We start from the raw sequence: 21,043 nt of genomic DNA, 5'->3' as shown, positions 1-21,043 counted from the left end.
TCATAATTATTATGCACTCAAAGTTTTCTAGTATATTTATGCAAGTATCTTTTTATATACTAGATTTTAAATTCCTTGAGGCTTGGGCTTACATCTTTTTTATTTTGGAAGCTCCCTAAGTACCAAGAACAGTAGTTCACACATAAGCATAGCATCTATGGTTTTTATTCAAATTATCGATAAAATTTTCAGTCAGGACAAGATCCCTGTGACATTCTACTGGATATCCACGTTCAAGTTGACACTGATCCATTTCAGAAGACCTAGGTTAAAGTCCTACCTCTGCTAAAAACTCAGCTGGATGATTTTGGCTTCAATTTCATTTGTAAAATAAGGCAGTTGAACCTCGATGAACTCTAAAAGTCTCTTCCAACTCCTACATACTATTCATTTGTGCCATGTTTGATAATTATATCTACTTGATTGTCCCATTAACAGAATTGCATATTTTGAGACCACAGCCCTGCCAAAAAAAAAAAAACAAACCCAAATATACAATAACATGTTCAGTACCTCTGAAATTTTGTTGATATTTTAATTCCTAAATTCTGCTTTTGCTATTTTTGTATCTTGGTCCAATTTAAGAATGAATTTTCATACTCATTATAAAGTATTTCCTTTATCTACCTTGAATTTTTTGTTTAAACTTCTACCTTCTGTCCTTATATTAGCTCTAAGACAGAAGGGCAGGAGTTAGGCAAACAGGGTTAACTGACTTGCCCAGGGTCACACAGCCCAAGATGTATCTGAAGCAATATTTGAATCTAGATCCTTCTGACTTCAGGCTTGGGGCTCTATCCCTGTACTACCTCGTTGCCCCTCTTTTCTTAATTCTTTTTGTTTTAAAAAGATACATAAATATTTTATATTACTCTACCATTATCATCCTCCACCCTGCCAGGCCAAATGGTTCCTTGGTTAGATACTCTAAAATATTCTATATTGTTAAATATAATTTTGTGTATTTTTATCATCTGAGAATATTTAATAATAATAATAATAATTAAATGATTGCTAGCACTTTAAGAATTGCAAAGCACTTTACAAGTATTATCTCATATTCACAACCCTGAAAGATAGATGCTATTATTGGCTCCATTTCTTAGATGAGAAAAGTGAAGCAGACATGTCTGAAGCTTTATTTTAACCCAGATCTTCCTGATTCTAGATCCAGAACTCTGTCTACTACTGCACTACTTTATCTTCAAGAATTTGTAATTTTATTTATTTGGCCAGGCTACAAGAACTCCATGGCTTTTCAAATAGTTGTCATGAATTGCTTGAGATGGAAAAAAATAATCACTCATTGTTGAAATTCTGAGAAAATATTAACAAGGCTTAATGTCCAAGAATAGGCCTTTAGTCAGTTGTTGAAATACACAGTTAAGCTTGTGTTCTGCTTATACTTCACTTTATACTTCATAATATCAGACTTGACTGAAGGAAAATATATCAGTGATTGGAAATTCTGGCTAGAAAATATTGTTTATAATGACTTGAAATAATTTTTTTTTAAGGTACCAAAGCAATCAGATCCACAGTCTCATTCTGATAGCTTAAGTCGCCAAGTTGACACTCCAGGTGGAAAAAAGCAAGTGTCTTACAGGACAGAAATTGTGGGTGGTGTACCTATTATAACACCAACTCAGGTAAATAACTTGAAACTCATAACAGTTTTTTCTTCTGGGTGACTATTGAGTTTCTGAATTCACTTCTAGTACTAATATAAAATTAGTTCTTCCTCACCTTACTAAAAGTATTTGTGCATTGTGGATTTTATTGGAGGTTTTGTTTTTTAATCTTTTTTTTCTGAAGAATACTTTCACTGGGTTTAGATGAAGAAAGTCTATGATATGAAAGTTCTGAACTTTATTTCTAACAGACTTAATTATCCCTATGCAAGAAATGTCATTTTTCCTAAAGCATAACTATAACAAGCCTCAAAAATATATTGGAAACTATATTTTGGGCTTGTTTTGAAAATTATTTTATTTTGATATGCTTTATAAATACTTAATAAACTTTTTAATATTTATATCTTTGTTGTTTATTTTGGTTATATGTATACTCAATGATGCTTTTATTACTTGGGTATCTATTGTATTATTTCATAATCATATTGAACATTTTCTTGAAATTACACCCAGTAACTTAAAAGTCCTTGAACTGATTCATGGCATAGGACATGCTTTAGAGTTCAAATGGAATTAGTAGTAGTAGGGAAGATTTAGAAAGAGTCATTTGGCCTGGCCTATCTTGATATTTACATATTCTTTCTTGGTACACCACAAAAAAGGGGAAAACATGTCATTCATTTTTTCAGGGCCTGGAACTTCAGGAATAATGGTATCATTTTAACAGTAACAATAATAACAAGTTTTATTACATACTAGATTTTTCAAATCTTTTGGCAGGAGAGAAAGAGAGTAATAGAGAATTCTTACTCTGTATATCTTTTCTAGGGTCTGGACCAGACCTACTCAGGATTATGTGAACTTTCTTATAGAAGTAGGGACTTAATATGATCATATAGATTTAAAGATTTAGTTAGACTAAGCTTCTAACAACATTGTACTTTATCATGCTTTAAAGTAAATGGGAAGGATTTGGTCTGTACTTATATTAGGAAATTTGAGTACTTCATCTGCTTGACCATTTTAATTTTGTATAGAATTAGGGATTTTGATGGAGTTCCATTTTAGTGCTATGGAATCAATGGCAGGTGCTTTTAAGAAGCTCAAATTATTTTTCTCTTTGGCATTTTAATGATGTTACTAATTGAAGGCATGAATTCAGTGAGTAGGTTTTGTTCATTTTTATTTAAGTTTTATTTTCTTCCTTTTTTTTCCCCTCAGAGAGGTGAGAAAGGAGATGGGTAGAGAGATGAGAAATTTTAAATAATTCAAATCATTTGGGTGATGTTGAACTCTTTGGGTCAGGGAATAAATAAGAACTTCTGAGGATGACTTAAGGCCCCATGCTAAGGTTTAGAGTTCTTTAGGGAATAATTTCCCTTGGTATGTGTAATGGATTAACTGAGAAAATCTTAACGTAAAATCTGATATACATCTAAATGAAATTGAGATAAGATTTATTATGTATGTCCTATTGGATTAAAAAAAATTACCTCAGAAACTTCCTAGCTGTTTACTCTGGGAAAGTTGCTTAACTCCAATAGCCTACTAGGCTGTCTTCTGTCTTGGAATCAGTACACAGTATTGTTTGTAAGATGGAAAATAAAGTTTTTTTTTTCGCAAAAAAATGTTAAAAAAGCTTTTGTACCATAAGTAAACATGATCATCTCCCCCCACCCTCCAATCTTTGTTTCATTTTAGAAAGAAGAAGTAAATGAATCTGGTGAAGGTATTGACAGGAATAATCTGAAACGGTCACAAAGCCATCTTCCTTACTTTACTCCTAAACCACCTCCAGATAATGCAGTTATTAAAGCTGGTTATTGTGTTAAACAGGGGGCAGTGGTAAGTAACTACAATTAAATAAATACTCTTGAGTAAAGATAGTAATGTAAAATAAATATCCTTCATGCCAGTAGATCTTATCACTTAGCTTAAACTGTCACCCAAGTTATTTTTTAAGTTGAACAGAATTTTATCACATTTGCCTTTCTAGTTTAAGATACAAGGACTCAAACAGAAATGCAGAGAGGAAATAGGAAGTTCTGTAGGTGTTGTGGTCTTGCTGGTTATTGGGAGGGGAAAAGGGAGGAGAATATTTTCTTTTTGTGTCTTGCTGTGGCTTCAGGGGTGACTGTGTGGAATGAAGTTTTGAGGACCACAGTTCCCTGCTACTGAGGACCATAGGTTTGCAGATACTAAAGAGAGAGCCTAAAACAGAATTATCTCTCAAGAATGTGCCCAGTTCTTTGTGGCATTTTTTAAAGTGAAGTTTTAATAGTTTTGGGGGGCTTTTATTTTCTTAGTTCTCTTTTACTTTTTAGTCTAATAATATAAAAAAAATACTTAATGGCAAATTCAACACATTTTTTGTTGCTCAAAAAGATTATGTTCTTTCAAGAGTAATTATTGAAGTTGTTTTTGTTAATAGTCAATAAACATTTATTAAATACCCATTATGTGCCAGGGGTTGTGCTAAGCTCAGAGTGGGAAATATCCCCAGATATATTAGATAATTAAAGATAATTCTGGAGTAAGACAGTCCCTCCCTCATGGAGCTTTCATTCTAATGGGGGCAAAAACAGTACATAAAGAGCTGCTGATGGAAAATGAAGAGTTTAGCTTAGGAAATTTTGAGCCCTGGGTAAAGAGAGGCTTTAACATTTTGTTGCTCTATATTTTAGCCTTCTAATTAGACGGTTGAGATAGCTGAGGGTGCTGAAGAAGTGCTGAGTTGAGTAATCAGCTTCTCCAAGATGATGGAATTTCAGGGGATAAGCTTGATCCGAGGGGAGGCATGAATATTGGTAGTATAGAAACCAGAGCAACTGACGGAAAACAAGGATGGAATGAAAGGAGAAATATGTACATTTTTTTCCTAGCAAGCTATGAAAGGGGACAAGTGAAACATATTTAGAATTATTTTATTTAAAAATTTTTCCTTGATACTTCAATTTAAGTTTGACTTACTTATATGGTAACGAAGAGTTGAATTCAGTTCAAATTCATCCAGTGCAGCTTGGCAGCTAGGTGGTGCTTGAATAGAATATTTGGCTTGCTCCCAGGAAGACCTGAATTCAAAATCCTCCCTCTGGCACTTCTTTCTACCTGTGAAGTCCTAGGCAAGTCTCTTAACCTATATGCTTCAATGTTCTCATTCATAAATTGGGGTAAATGAAAGAATTAGAGAAGAGAATATAGTGGAGTGGGAAATAAAAAAAGTAAATAGAAGCAAATTAATTTTCTATGGAGCAGGCATTCCAAGAGGGCATATTAACAGCAATGGGTGGCCCTGGAGTGGGCATTGTGGGAACTGGTTTGAGATGAACAGGAATAAGGGAGTAATATGCAGTGGAAGATGGAGAACAGGGTTTGAATAATGGAATCTGGGTGTTCAGGATCATTGAGATGAGGATGTTATGACTAGATGAGAGTTTATTAGTAGTTGATGAGTGACTTCAGATGGGTTATCAATATCACTATGGTTTTGGCCTCAGAGTGGAATACTCTGGGTTGTAGGTACTAAGGTGAAGGGACCAGTGGAGAGAGCTAATGGCATGGTACTGCTGCTTTCATTTCTCTGCAGCTAGCCCAGACCAGTAATTAAACCTAGAAAATCTATTATATACAATACATTGGTTTAGGTATAGGGATATTTTCAAAGAAAAATAAGAAGTGGGTCCTTTATTTCATATAACTTAAGCAGTGGTTTAATTTCCTGTACTTGTTCCAATAGTATATGGTGAAGAAGAGGGAAATCTCCTTATTAAATTTTAGAAAGTAGCCCATCAAATTTCCAGTTCAATTAATTCTCTAAACCATTTGTATCACAAGAACTGAAATCCAGCATCTTTTACTTTTCAGAGTTTTGTTAAAACCACAGGCTGGAGTAATATAAATTATATCATTTGAGTTAAAAAAATTTTTTTTAGTTCCAAGATACTTTATTTTCCCAATTACATGTAATTATAAATTTCAACATATGTTTTCCAAAATTACAAAATCCAAACTATCTTCCTTTCTTCCTCCCTTCCTCCCTCCATCCCTCCCTCCCTCCCTCCCTCTTTCCCTGCTCCTCTCCTTCCTTCCCTCCCTCCCTCCCTCCCTCCCTCCGGACTGGGAGATGGTAAGCAATTTGATATGGGCCACACATGCATTATCACGTAAAAAAAACTTCCATATTGGTCATTGTTTTAAGGCACACTCATACAAAACCAAAATCCCAAAATATAACTGTAAATAACAACCAAATTCAAGATAAGTACACTTGAATCCACATCAATCCAACTCCAACAGTTCTTTCTCTGGAGGTGGATAGCATTCCCCATGATAAATCCTTCAGGGTTGTCCCAGGTCATTTTGTTGCTGAGAGATGCCAAGTTTTCACAGATAATCATCATACAATATTGCTGTTATTGTGTACAACATTCTCCCAGTTCTCTTTATTTTGCTTTGCATCAGTTCCTATAGATCTTTTCAGCTTTTTCTAGAATCATGTTGCTTATATTTTATAGCACAATAATATTCCATCATCAACATGTGCCATAGTCTGTTAAGTAATTCCCCAGTTGATGGACATTATTTCAAATTCTAATTCTTTGCTACCACAAAAAGAACATCTGTAAATATTTTTGTACAAGTTGGTCCTTCACTCTTTTTTTTTTATTATCTCTCTGAGATACAGACTCAATAGTGTTATTATAGGATCAAAGAATATGTTCAATTTTATATGGTCCTTTGGGCATAGTTCCAAATCACCATCCAGAATGGTTGGATCAGTTCACAACTCTACCAACAATGTATTAGTGCCTCAATTTTGCCACATCCCTTCCAATAGTTATCACTTTGCTGTCATATTGAATCTTATATGTGTGAGATGATACCTCAAGAATGATGTCATTTGTATCCAAATGGGAATAGAGAAGTTTTTCAGCCTTTGGCATTTCTGACTTTTATGTTTCTATCAGAATAATTAAATGGCTGTTAGCATTTGATGTTCTTAGAAACAAAAGTCTTACTGTTTGTTTTCATCTCTGGCAGATGAAGAATTGGAAGCGAAGATATTTTCAATTGGATGAAAATACAATAGGCTACTTCAAATCAGAACTGGTAAGTTTCTTCAGCCCAAACTTTGATGTAAAGATTATTGTTTAGAGCAGGGTGACCTGGGGTACGTATCCTCTTGGGAATCTGTGGATTCCACAGAAGATCTACAATTTATTTTTTAACTGACATAAAATTTCTGGATTTAAAAACATTATTCTGAGGAGTCCAGAGTCATTGCCAGACTGTCAGAGGAGTCTGTGACAAAAAAGATTTTTAAAAGAACTGATTTGGAAAAGGAGTGTCTGTTTGTCACAGACAAGCGATTTTAGCCATGAAGCCAGGTAGATGAAGATTCAAATATTGCTTTCTTTTTTTTTTTAAAACCCTTACCTTCCATCTTGGAGTCAATACTGTATATCAAGTATTGTGTTCTAATACTTTGAGTTTGGGCAAATTCTACCCCCAGTGCTCTAGATGAGAGGTGTGAAATCCACCTGGACCCCCTCAACACCACCAAATTAAAAGTGTCATTGGGAAATTTTTACAAAATAAATTAAAATATGATAACAACATAGATAATGTTAATTTGTGGTATTTTAGTCAGTATGGGTTAGCAGCTATCATTTTCTATTTGAGTTCTATTCCACTGCATAGGTAAGTTGCAAAGAAGATGCCAACTTACATTGGGAGAGGGAATTTCCTCTCACAGGATTTCCTAGTACTAATGAATTCATTGCTTCAGCCCTTATCCATATCCATGTATTATAATGGTCATGTTTCTTATTTCTTATGCTTCCTTGGGATTCTGAATAACTGATTCAGGTCTCTGATAGATGCCCCTTTTGAATGTTATTTGTGTGTGTTTTGCTAATGTTGTCTACATGTATCTGGATCATAAAAGGATCATAAAAGCAGAAAGGGTAAGGCAGTGTGATCTATTGGATGGAGCCAGGAAGAGCTGACTTTAAGTTCTCCTTGTATACTTTGCATCTAAGGGACCCATAGCAAATCAAAATTTCCTAGTGCCTTTCCTGTGTGTCTGTAGGAGGAAAAGTTACAGATGAGTTTGCAAACCTCCTTTGATAAGGGGAATTCTTACAACGTGAGTTCCTTATACCAATAAAAACATAGGTTGAAAACAAAACAAAACTGAAGAGCCACACTTGAAAGGTAAACCTATATATGTTCATAGAGGGGGCAGAAAATAAAGCCAGTCATCATTGGAAGCCAATATCAGGCATGAGGGTTTTATTTTCTTGTTTTTACCCTCTTTCATTTTTCTAACCTGTCAATCACTGTGGGGGAAAATAGGTGATGTTTCTTTTAGAATGTAAGGATTTTCCTTCCTTGTTTTAAGTTATTTGTGATTTTTCATGATGTTTGTATTAGATTTGATTTTAAAATACATAGTGTGAGATTTACTGACTTTTAATATTTTATACTGTATATATTTAGGAAATATCTTAATGACTCAGTTTAAACATAAGTGGATTTCTACTGTTTTAAAGCAGCTACCTGATAGTTAGTAGTAGTGTGTCATGTCAGGGATTGAAAAAAATGTTAAGTATAATTTTAACTCAGAAAAAAGTAGAGAGGTCAGTATTGTTTGACAAAATAGTTCACATTTATATAGGACTTCAAGGTTTACAAAGCACTTCATCCTCATAATCCTTTGCAATGCATTGTGTGTGATGCTAAGTTGTGTTGTGGTACAGTAGAAGCAAAATATGTGGGTTTGAGTTCTAATGCAGCAAAGGGCAAAGTCATTGAGCCTGAGCTTCACTTTCCTGGACTGTAAAACAGGGATAATTTACACTACTTACCTTCCAGGATTGTTGATAGAATTGGTAATAGAAACTATACTGAATTAGCAATCAGATTGCATCATTGTGGATATTTCCTTCAATGATAGGTTTGCAGCTTTTCTATAGCCACTTATGCTGTTCTTTTCTAAATTCTCTTATAAGTTTGCCACTAGTCTATTCAACATTTTTTTTTGCCCCTAATATTCTTTTTTTTTTAATATTTTATTTGATCATTTCCAAGCATTATTCATTAAAGACATAGATCATTCCCTCCTCCCCCCCTAACCCTCATAGCCGACACGTAAATCCACTGGGCGTTACATGTTTTCTTGATTTGAATCCATTGCTTTGTTGATAATATTTGCATTAGAGTGTTCCTTTAGAGTCTCTCCTCTGTCATGTCCTCTCAACCGCTGTAGTCAGGCAGTTGCTTTTCCTTGGTGTTTTACTCCCACAGTTTGTCCTCTGATTATGAATAGTGTTTTTTCTCCTAGATCCCTGCAGATTATTCAGGGACATTACACCGCCACTAATGGAGAAGTCCATTACGTTCGATCTGTGTACGATGTTCTCCTGGTTCTGCTCCTCTCGCTCTGCATCACTTCCTGGAGGTTGTTCCAGTCTCCATGGAATTCCTCCACTTTATTATTCCTTTTAGCACAATAATATTCCATCACCAACATATACCACAATTTGCTCAACCATTCCCCAATTGATGGGCATCCCCTCGTTTTCCAGTTTTTGGCCACCACAAAGAGCGCAACTATGAATATTTTTGTATAAGTCTTTGTGTCCATTATCTCTTTGGGGTACAGACCCAGCAGTGCTATGGCTGGGTCAAAGGGTAGATATTCTTTTGTCGCCCTTTGGGCATAGTTCCAAATTGCCCTCCAGAATGGTTGGATCACTTCACAACTCCACCAGCAATGAATTAATGTCCCTACTTTGCCACATGCCCTCCAGCATTCATTACTTTCCTTTGCTGTTATGTTAGCCAATCTGCTAGGTGTGAGGTGATACCTCAGAGTTGTTTTTATTTGCATCTCTCTGATTATAAGAGATTTAGAACACTTCTTCATGTGCTAATTAATAGTTTTGATTTCTTTATCTGAGAACTGCCTATCCATTTCCCTTGCCCATTTATCAATTGGAGAATGGCTTGATTTTTTGTACAATTGATTTAGCTCTTTATAAATATGAGTAATTAAACCTTTGTCAGAGGTTTCTATGAAGATTTTTTCCCAATTTGTTGTTTCCCTTCTGATTTTAGTTACATTGGTTTTGTTTGTACAAAAGCTTTTTAGTTTGATGTAGTCGAAATTATTTATTTTACATTTTATGATTCTTTCTATGTCTTGCTTGGTTTTAAAGCCTTTCCCCTCCCAAAGGTCTGACATGTATACTATTCTGTGTTTACCCAATTTACTTATGGTTTCCTTCTTTATGTTTAAGTCACTCACCCATTTTGAATTTATCTTGGTGTAGGGTGTGAGGTGTTGATCTATTCCTAGTCTCTCCCACACTGTCTTCCAATTTTCCCAGCAGTTTTTATCGAATAGTGGATTTTTGTCCCAAAAGCTGGGATCATTGGGTTTATCGTATACTGTCTTTAATATATTTTATTTGATCATTTCCAAGCATTATTCGTTAAAGACATAGATCATTTTCTTTTCCTCCCCCCCCCACCCCCCATAGCCGACGCGTAAGTCCACTGGGCATTAGATGTTTTCTTGATTTGAACCCATTGCTTTGTTGATAGTATTTGCATTAGAGTGTTCATTTAGAGTCTATCCTCTGTCATGTCCCCTCAACCTCTGTATTCAGGCAGTTGCTTTTTCTCGGTGTTTCCACTCCCATAGTTTATCCTTTGCTTATGAATGGTGTTTTTTTTCTCCTGGATCCCTGAAAGTTGTTCAGGGACATTACACCGCCACTAATGGAGAAGTCCATTACGTTCGATTATACCACAGTGTATTAGTCTCTGTGTACAATGTTCTCCTGGTTATGCTCCTCTCGCTCTGCATCACTTCCTGGAGGTTGTTCCAGTCTCCATGGAACTTCTCCACTTTATTATTCCTTTTAGCACAATAGTACTCCATCACCAACATATACCACAGTTTGTTCAGCCATTCCCCAATTGATGGGCATCCCCTCATTTTCCAGTTTTGGGCCACCACAAAGAGCGCAGCTATGAATATTTTTGTACAAGTCTTTGTGTCCATTATCTCTTTGGGGTACAGACCCAGCAGTGCTATGGCTGGGTCAAAGGGTAGATATTCTTTTAGCACCCTTTGGGCATAGTTCCAAATTGCCCTCCAGAATGGTTGGATCACTTCACAGCTCCACCAGCAATGAATTAATGTCCCTATTTTGCCACATCCCCTCCAGCATTCATTACTTTCCTTTGCTGTTATGTTAGCCAATCTGCTAGGTGTGAGGTGATACCTCAGAGTTGTTTTTATTTGCATCTCTCTGATTATAAGAGATGTAGAACACTTCTTCATGTGCTTGTTAATAGTTTTGATTTCTTTATCTGAGAACTGCCTATCCATGTCCCTTGCCCATTTATCAATTGGAGAATGGCTTGATTTTTTGTACAATTGATTTAGCTCATTATAAATATGAGTAATTAAACCTTTGTCAGAGGTTTCTATGAAGATTTTTTCCCAATTTGTTGTTTCCCTTCTGATTTTAGTTATATTGGTTTTGTTTGTACAAAAGCTTTTTAGTTTGATGTAGTCAAAATTATTTATTTTACATTTTGTGATTCTTTCTATATCTTGCTTGGTTTTAAAGCCTTTCCCCTCCCAAAGGTCTGACATGTATACTATTCTGTGTTTACCCAATTTACTTATGGTTTCCTTCTTTATGTTTAAGTCACTCACCCATTTTGAATTTATCTTGGTGTAGGGTGTGAGGTGTTGATCTATTCCTAGTCTCTCCCACACTGTCTTCCAATTTTCCCAGCAGTTTTTATCGAATAGTGGATTTTTGTCCCAAAAGCTGGGATCATTGGGTTTATCGTATACTGAGGTCGTTTTCCCCCAGTCTATTCCACTGATCTTCCTTTCTGTTTCTTAGCCAGTACAAAATTGTTTTGATGACTGCTGCTTTGTAATATAGTTTAAGGTCAGGGACTGCAAGGCCCCCATCATATGTGGTTTTTTTCATGATTTCCCTGGATATCCTTGATCTTTTGTTCTTCCAAATGAACTTTGTTATGTTTTTTTCTAAATCAGTGAAGAAGTATTTTGGTAGTTCAGTGGGTATGGCACTAAATAGATAAATAAGTTTGGGTAGGATGGTCATTTTTATTATATTGGCTCGTCCTATCCACGAGCAGTTAATGTTTTTCCATTTGTTCAAGTCTAGTTTTAGTTGTGTGGAGAATGTTTTGTAGTTGTGTTCATATAGTTCCTGTGTTTGTCTCGGGAGGTAGATTCCTAGGTATTTTATTTTGTCTAAGGTGATTTTGAATGGGATTTCTCTTTCTAGTTCTTGCTGCTGAGCTGTGTTGGAGATATATAGAAAAGCTGATGATTTATGTGGGTTATTTTGTATCCTGCAACTTTGCTAAAGTTGTTGATTATTTCAATTAGCTTTTTGGTTGAATCTCTAGGATTCTTTAAGTAGACCATCATGTCATCCGCAAAGAGTGATAACTTGGTCTCCTCCTTGCCTATTTTGATGCCTTCAATTTCTTTCTTCTCTAATTGCTACTGCTAGTGTTTCTAGTACAATGTCAAATAGTAGAGGTGATAATGGGCATCCTTGTTTCACTCCTGATCTTATTGGGAATGCATCTAGTTTATTCCCATTGCAGATGATATTAGCTGATGGTTTTAGATATATACTGTTTATTATTTTTAGGAATGACCCTTCTATTCCTATGCTTTCTAGTGTTTTTAATAGGAATGGGTGTTGTATTTTATCAAATGCTTTTTCTGCATCTATTGAGATAATCATGTGGTTCTTGCTGGTTTGCTTGTTGATGTTGTCAATTATGTGGATGGTTTTCCTAATATTGAACCAGCCCTGCATCCCTGGTATAAATTCTACAACTTGATCATGGTGAATGATCCTTCTGATCACTTGCTGGAGTCTTTTTGCTAGTATCCTATTTAAGATTTTTGCATCTATATTCATTAGGGAGATTGGTCTATAGTTTTCTTTCTCTGTTTTTGACCTGCCTGGTTTTGGAATGAGTACCATGTTTGTGTCATAAAAGGAGTTTGGTAGAACTCCCTCTTTGCTTATTATGTCAAATAGTTTGTATAGTATTGGGATTAACTGTTCTCTGAATGTTTGATAGAATTCACTGGTGAATCCATCAGGCCCTGGGGATTTTTTCTTAGGAAGTTCTTTGATGGTTTGTTGGATTTCATTTTCTGATATGGGATTATTTAAGAATTCTATTTCCTCTTCTGTTAGTCTAGGCAGTTTGTATTTTTGTATATATTCATCCATATCCCCTAAATTGGTGTATTTATTGCCATATAATTGGGCAAAGTAATTTCTAATGATTGCCTTAATTTCCTCTTCATTGGAAGTACTGTCCCCCTTTTCATCTTTAATGCTGTTAATTTGCTTTTCTTCCTTCCTTTTTAAAATTAGATTGACCAGTACTTTGTCTATTTTGTTTGTTTTTTCAAAGTACCAGCTTCTTGTCTTATTTATTAAATCAGTAGTTCTATCACTTTCGATTTTATTAATTTCTCCCTTAATTTTTAGGATTTCTAGTTTGGTTTTCTGCTGGGGGTTTTTAATTTGATCGCTTTCTAGTTTTTTCATTTGCATTTCCAATTGATTGATCTCTGCTCTCCCTAGTTTGTTAATATAAGCATTCAGGGATATGAATTTACCTCTGATTACCGCTTTGGCTGCATCCCAAAAGGTTTTAACGGATGTCTCGCCATTGTCATTTTCCTCGATGAAATTATTAATTGTTTCTATGATTTCTTTTTTAACTAAACGGTTTTGGAGTATCATATTGTTTAATTTCCAATTGGTTTTAGATTTGGTTTTCCATGTACCATTACTAATCATTATTTTTATTGCCTTGTGATCTGAGAAGGCTGCATTCCTTATTTCTGCTTTTCTGCATTTGTGTGCTATGTTTCTGTGACCTAATGTATGGTCAGTTTTTGTGAATGTGCCATGTGGTGCTGAGAAGAAGGTGTATTCCTTTTTATCCCTATTTATTTTTCTCCATATGTCTATTCTAATTTTTCTAAGATTTCATTCACTTCTTTTACCTCTTTCTTATTTATTTTTTGATTTGATTTATCTAAATTTGATAATGGTTGTTTCAGGTCTCCCACTAATATGGTTTTACTGTCTATTTCTTCCTTCAATTCTCCTAGTTTCTCCATTAGAAATTTGGGTGCTATATTATTTGGTGCATTCATGTTGATTAATGATATTTCCTCATTGTCTAAAGTCCCTTTTAACAAAATATAATTACTTTCCCTATCCCTTTTGATCAGGTCTATTTTTGCTTTGGCTTTATCAGATATCATGATTACCACTCCTGCCTTCTTTCTGTCAGTTGAGGCCCAGAAAGTCTTAATCCATCCTTTAATTCTGACCTTGTGGGTATCAACCCGCCTCATGTGTGTTTCTTGAAGACAACATATGGTAGGGTTTTGGATTCTAATCCATTCTGCTATTCGTCTATGTTTTATGGGTGAGTTCATCCCATTCACGTTCAAAGTTATGATTGTCATTTGTGGACTCCCTGGCATTTTGATATCCTTCCCTAATTCTAACCTTTTCTTCTTTGGCTCTACCTTTTAGTCCAGTGATTTACTTTGAATCAGTCCCCCTTGTCCCCTCCCTTGATGTTTCCCTTTTTAGTCCCTCCCTTTTTGTTCCCTCCCCCTCCCCCCTCTCTTTCCCTCCCTTTTTGTTTTCCTTCTCCCCCTCCACCCCCCTTGGTTTTCCCTTCTCCCTACCCTTGTTGGGAAAGATAGAATTCAAGATCCCAATGGATCTGGATGTTTTTCCCTCTCAGAGTTGATTTCCCTGAGATTAAGGTTTAAGTAAAAATCCCTCTCTTCCTCTCCTTCTTATAGGAGTTTTCTTCCCCTCCCCTTCCCATGTGAATCTTTGTGTGAGAAAGATTATTCTATTTGGTCTTTCTTTACCCCCTATTTATACATTACATTTTCCCCACATGTTAGTATACATAGATTGATATAAATGTAGTCCTTATAGAAGAGAGTTTGAGTAAAAGAAGAAGATAACATTTTTCTCCTTTCCCCTTTCCTTAATATTTACCTTTTCAGGTATTCCTTGCTCTTTGTTTTTCGATATCAAACTTTCCACAGAGCTCTGGTCTTTTCTTTGCAAAAAGTTGGAAATCTTCTATTTTGTTGAAAGCCCATACTTTCCCTTGAAGTATATAGTCAGTTTTGCTGGGTAGCTGATTCTTGGTTGAAGACCCAGCTCTCTTGCCTTTCTGAAGATCATGTTCCATGCCTTACGATCATTCAGAGTAGAACTTGCAAGGTCTTGTGTGACCCTGATTGGCATTCCTTTATATCTAAATTGTCTTTTTCTGGCTTCCTGGCTTTCTTTTTCTTTTGTTTGAGAGCTTTGGAATTTGGCAATTACATTCCTGGGAGTTGTCTTTTGGGGGTTTAGTGTAGAAGGTGTTCTGTGAGCTCTGTCAGTGGCTGTATTACCCCCTTGTTCTAGAATCTCTGGGCAATTTTCTTTGATTATATCTTGTATCACGATGTTGAGTTTGGTGTTTATTTCTGGCTTTTCTGGAAGTCCAATTATTCTTAAATTATCTCTTCTCCCTCTATTTTCCAGATCTGTCACCTTGTCAGTGAGATATTTTATGTTCTATTCTAATTTCTTGGTATTTTGGCTTTGCTTTATTAATTCTTGCTCTTTTACATGATCGTTGTCTTTCAGTTGCCTGATTCTGGCCTTTAAAGCCTGGATTTCTTCTTCAGTTTGGTCACACCGGTTTTGTAGATGCGTGAATTTCTTTTGCATTATTTCCTACTTTTCCTCCCAGAAGGCTTCCATCTTTTTGGTCATTTCTGATTCAAATTCTTCATGGGTTTGTGGAGAGTTTCCATTTCCTTTGGAAGGTTTCGGAGCATTTTCTTGTGTATCGTCTTCTATCTCCTCTGTATTTTGTATTTTGGCTCTGTAGAATGTGTTCAAAGTTGCCCCTTTCTTCTTATTTTTCTTGGGATTTTGGGGCTTCTGTGCTTCTGTGGAGTTTGCCATCTCTGAATGTGGAGGATTAGCTTTTCTTATCTCTGTCTGGTGTTCAGAGGCTTTAGTCCTGGGCAGATTGTCGGTTCTATGAGCTTTCCCTGGGTTAAACTGAGTATGCCTTAAGGCAATGACTTTCACTGGAACTGGAATGGAAGGGTCGGACCAGGGGGCCACACTCTCCCCCAGCTCTCTCTGTTTCCCTGCTGCTAAGGTGCCCCCTCGACTGGAATGGGTCGGGTTGCTTTCCGGAAGTTGCCTTCAGAATAGCTGGCCGTGAGGCTGTTTTGTCGGCCCTGAGGATTGCTGTTGTTTCAGAGGACCCTGCTCTCTGAGGGGCGCAGGGTTGCGGCTTCCCGGAGCCTTGGACTCTGCGCTCCTACCCCTTAGGTCTGAGTGATCTCGGGTTCTGGCTTTTGAGGGGGGCCGTACTTTTTGATCCAGGTCCAGGTCCAGGAGGAGGATTCCCAGGGTCTGTGCTGTTGATCGTTTTGAATTTCGGCGGCTTAGGAGCTTATAGTTTGAGATCAGTCGGGAAGGGTTTCCGGAGATCTGAACTTTAGCTTTCTCTAAGCTGCCATCTTGACCGGAAGTCTCTATTCAACATTTTGAGACCTTCCTCACTTTTTCTTGATATATTGATGTTTCTGGTGGAACATGTGGACTGTCCATTGGTTATTTATTACCTCACTCAAACTACATGACCAACCCACATTTTTCACATGTTTCCTTGAGACCTCTTTTGTCTCTGATTCTCTTCGTTAGTATATATTTGTAATGCGTTAAAAGCCTCTTTAATGAGAATTATTATTTCCTTTTAAGTTTTTAATTACCAAGATAAAAACCTTAATTTTTTTTTATTTCTTAAAATTTACATGCATTTATTTTTCTCCTTTCCACTCTTTCCCCATTGGAAAAAAATTTTTTTTTTAAGAAAGAAACCCTTGTAATAAACATACATAGGAAAAAGAAGGCAAATTCTTTTGTTGACTGTGCTTAAAAATATATGTACCATTCTGCATCTTACTTTCCTCTTAGGAGATATTTCATCTTCATTCTTTTGGAATCATGGCTTATAATTGCATTGTTCTACTTTCAAGTCTTTCAGAGTTGTGAAAAAGGAAACCTAATTACTCATTTTAATAGCTTAAAAGTAAGTCAGGCTTTTCCTAAAGGTAGGCATGAGACATTTGAGGGATGATCTGCCAGTTTTCTCTTTATAGCATGAAGTTTTGCATTTGATTTGTAGTGATCATGTTTTGGATGACTGATTAGAAGATTAAGTTTTAATATTGATTCCCAAGGAAAATAACTAACCCTGAAAATGATATTAAAAGAAAAATAATGTGTTGACTTGGTTTTTGGCAGGAAAAGGAACCTCTCAGGGTAATACCACTTAAGGAGGTTCATAAAGTTCAAGAATGCAAACAGAGGTGAGGAATACTGATTTAAATCCTGTTTAAATGTTTTGTCATAGTTGAATAGGTGATATGTCTCTGGCTTCTGATATCTACTTGTCAACTTTTTTTTAGTTTCATTATTTAATTGTTTATAGTTGAGAACTTATTTGACACCTATTTTTAAAAAGTCACATTTAAAAGATTAGATTTTTCTGTGATCTTCATGACAAAACAAAATATTAGAAATATATTTTTAATTTTTATAAGCTTTTAGAGAAAAATAATTTTAATACAAATAGTCTATATTTGGACAACTTGATTTGAAATGTTTTTTTTTTTTAGATTAATTTTAGTACTCATAAGAGCTACAAATGTAACTTGCTTGAATAATTTGTCATTTCTGCTGATGTTTGTCCAAAGATAAAATAGAAAACAGCTTTGAAACTGAAACCAACATATGGAGGAGAGGGAGGAAAGTATGCTTAATCAGCAGATAGAACCATGCACAGATAATCAAAAACTTATATAATAGCTTGAAATTGAGATCCTTAAACATAAACATTTTTATTTGTATTATAAATGTAATATACGGATGTGCCATAACTTTCTTTTCTTCAGATGAGATATTAGTAAAGCACTTGACAAAGTAGGCACTATAAAAATGCTTTGTCCTTACCTTCATGCTCAAGTCAAAAACTAAAATAAAGTTTAAATAATAGTTGCTAATTTGAGTTTCTTTAAATTAATCTAAGACTTTGATTTTTGACATGTTTATTCTGAAGTTTACTTTTTTAAAGTCTTGATTTTATATTTGTTTATTGAAAAGATGAAAGATGAGCATGTAGTATTAACATTTGGATATTTTTGTTTTCACAGTGACATAATGATGAGGGATAATCTCTTTGAAATTGTAACAACATCTAGAACCTTTTATGTGCAGGTAAGATAGTTATTTTGAGATCCTACAAGAAAATAGAAGGTAGTATTAATGTAATGCATGTATTAGAATCTGTCATTTGTGGAGTTAAAAAAATTATACTCCATAAATAAAGAAAAATACTTTATATGGAAGGCTCTCTTTGTGCTAAATCCTTAAGAAATAGAAAATAATCTTTCCATTGTTAATATCCTTAAATTACTTTAGAATGAAAAAAATGCTGTTAGAATTTAAATTTTTTGTTTCATTTGCTGTCTAATGATAGCTATTGATTCATAACTGCTGAAACTATTTTTCTTGGGGTGCTAGGTATTATTTTATTCACTTTTTTGGCAAGCCTTTAATTTTCTATTTTACTTATTATTGTAATTTTATGATAAATTATGATAAAAATTAAGAGTTAATTATCTTAACATTGTAGGGTAATTGATTATAGTTTCTTCATCTATTTGGTTATCTTGTATTGTAAAAATGCAGTCACTAAAGAAATGAAAATTCATGTGCCAATTTCCATTTCAAATGTCCTAGAGATAAAAACTTGATATGACTTTTCAAATTGATTTAAAGGTGGACATAGAAGTAGGATATTGAAAAGTATGATGAAAAATGTGGTTCAGAAATAAAAAACAAAAAAAAATCCCAACGATTATTTCTTTTTTTCTTTTTTTTTTCAATTTTTAAAAAAATCCTTACCTTCCATCTTGGAATCAATACTGTATACTGATTCCAAGGCAGAAGGGCTGGGCAATGGGGGCTAAGTGACTTGCCCAGGGTCACACAGCTGGGAAGTATCTGAGGCCAGATTTGAACTTAGGACCTCCCATCTCTAGGCCTGGCTCTCAATCCACTAAGCTACCCAGTGGCCCCCCCAAAGATTACTTCTTAAAAAAAAAAAAAACCAGAAAAAAAACACAAGATTAGGAGGCACTAGACATAGCAAACATCAATTAACATAAAATAAGTTTTGCATTTATTTTCTCTTTCTTTAAATAATTTGTTTATTTAATTTAGAATATTTTTCCATGGTTACATGATTTATGTTCTTTTCTTCCCTTTTCCCTTCCCCCACAACAGCCGATAAGCAATTCAACTGGGTTTTACATGTGTCATTGATTAAGACCTCTTTCCATAGTATTGATATTTGTAATAGAGTCTATACTTCCCCAAGCATATCTCCATTGAACTATCAAGGAAATGTTTTTCTTCTTCATTTCTACTCCCACACTTCTTTCTCTGGGTGTGGATAGAGTTCTTTCTCATAAGTCCCTCACAATTATCTTGGGTCATTGCTGCTAGTAGAGAAGTCCATTACTTTCAATGGTGCCACAGTGTATTAGTCTCTGTGAACAATGTTCTCCTGGTTTTGCTCCTTTCACGCTACATCAATTCCTGGACGTCTTTCCAGTCTCCATGGAATTCCTCCACTTTATTATTCCTTTGAGCACAATAGTATTCCATCACCAACATATACCACAATTTGTTCAGCCATTCCCCAATTGATGGGCATCCCCTCGTTTTCCTATTTTTTGCCACCACAAAGAGCGCAGCTACAAGTATTTTTGTACAAGTCTTTTTTCTTATTATCTCTTTGGGGTACAAACCCATCAGTGGTATGGCTGGATCAAAGGGCCGGCAGTCTTTTACAGTGCTTTGGGCATGCCTTTCCAGAATGGTTAGATCAATTCACAACTCTACCGGCAATGTATTAGTGTCCCAATTTTGCCATATAACCTCCAACATTTATTACTTTCCTTTACTGTCATATTGGCCAACCTGCTAGGTGAGAGGTGGTATTTCAGAGTTATTTTGAACTTCTTTAATTATTAGAGATTTAGAACACTTTTTCATGTGCTTATTGATAGTTTCTTTATCTGAAAACTACCTTTTCATGTCCCTTGCCCTTTCATATTTTAACAGAAAGAAAATGGTACTTTACTCATATTGGAGTCATTCCTGAACCAGCCATCTCTGTATAGTGTCATATTACTGACTTGTTAAAGTGTGTATCAAAAGTAGTGTAAAACCAGGAGAGAGAATAAAAATGAAAGGCATAAAATCAGTGACCAACCTGAACTATTTAAACTAAATTTAAACTAAATCCATTTCCCTAAAATGAGAAAGTGGATAGAAGAACAAACATAGACACAGATTATTTTTCTAGAAAACTTTAACCAATATAAATCAATTGTCATAATGAGGAGATAGAAAATAGTCAAGGAACTGACTCATCAGCATGCTCTGGATCTCTTTTCCAAGTAGAAAGGTTGAAGGAGGAAAGGAAATACTCATTTATACAATCTCTTCCATGTGAAATGTGAAGGTACTTGCTAAGTGTGTGTGTGTGTGTGTGTGTGTGTTTGGTTTTTTTAAACAAATATCTCATTTACACCTTATAGCCACCCTGTAAAATAGGTACTTTTGTTATCCCCATTTTACACTTGGGGAAACAAGCAAATAGCAGTTAAGTGACCTGCCCAGACAATGTCAGTTTATGTTTGACACTCATTTGTAAAATCTTGTGAAGGATGGAGGAGGAGAATAATGAGAGTAACACTAACAAAAAGGGAAAAAAGAGCTGTGCTTGATCATTTAAAAAAATAAGCAAAAGAGACCAAAAGGAAGTTCATAAAGGAATATAATTAGAGCAGTGTCAGAACTACCATGTTAAAGTTGATTTTAACAAAAGAACAAAACCCCCACAAATGTAATGAAAAAAAAAAAGGACAAGCCATATATAACAGAATTAAGTAATTTCTTGTGTAGATTCCTTTTTTAAAAATCCTACATGTATTAATATGCCCATTTCGAAGTTCATAATAAAAAAAGACAATGTATTAATTTTTTTTTTTCAGAGAAGGGTGTCAGGTAATGCCTTTGGCTTAAAATTGACTATGTGACTCTAGGCAAGTCATGGAACTTTTCAGTACTCTAGGCAGCTTTCTAAGAGAGAATGTTCAGAAAAAGAAACCACTGTGCATTGGTAGA

The 21,043-nt window shown here is 35.1% G+C and overlaps 1 protein-coding gene across 5 annotated transcripts in view; it reads left to right on the top strand.

Moving 5' to 3' along the window:
• The window catches only part of PLEKHA1 (pleckstrin homology domain containing A1), an 83,618-nt gene that overhangs the window by 50,846 nt on the left and 11,729 nt on the right, over positions 1–21,043 (top strand). For all 5 annotated transcript variants that reach the window (XM_007478865.3, XM_007478864.3, XM_056802967.1 and 2 more), the window contains 5 exons: positions 1,518–1,649; positions 3,336–3,479; positions 6,675–6,743; positions 17,090–17,154; positions 17,998–18,061. In XM_007478865.3, the coding sequence (XP_007478927.1) occupies positions 1,518–1,649; positions 3,336–3,479; positions 6,675–6,743; positions 17,090–17,154; positions 17,998–18,061 (474 nt within the window). The remainder of the gene's footprint in view (positions 1–1,517; positions 1,650–3,335; positions 3,480–6,674; positions 6,744–17,089; positions 17,155–17,997; positions 18,062–21,043) is intronic.

Source organism: Monodelphis domestica, chromosome 1 (genome assembly GCF_027887165.1).
Source record: "Monodelphis domestica isolate mMonDom1 chromosome 1, mMonDom1.pri, whole genome shotgun sequence".
Taxonomy (NCBI): domain Eukaryota; kingdom Metazoa; phylum Chordata; class Mammalia; order Didelphimorphia; family Didelphidae; genus Monodelphis; species Monodelphis domestica.
This window is presented reverse-complemented; position numbering and strand designations above follow the sequence as displayed.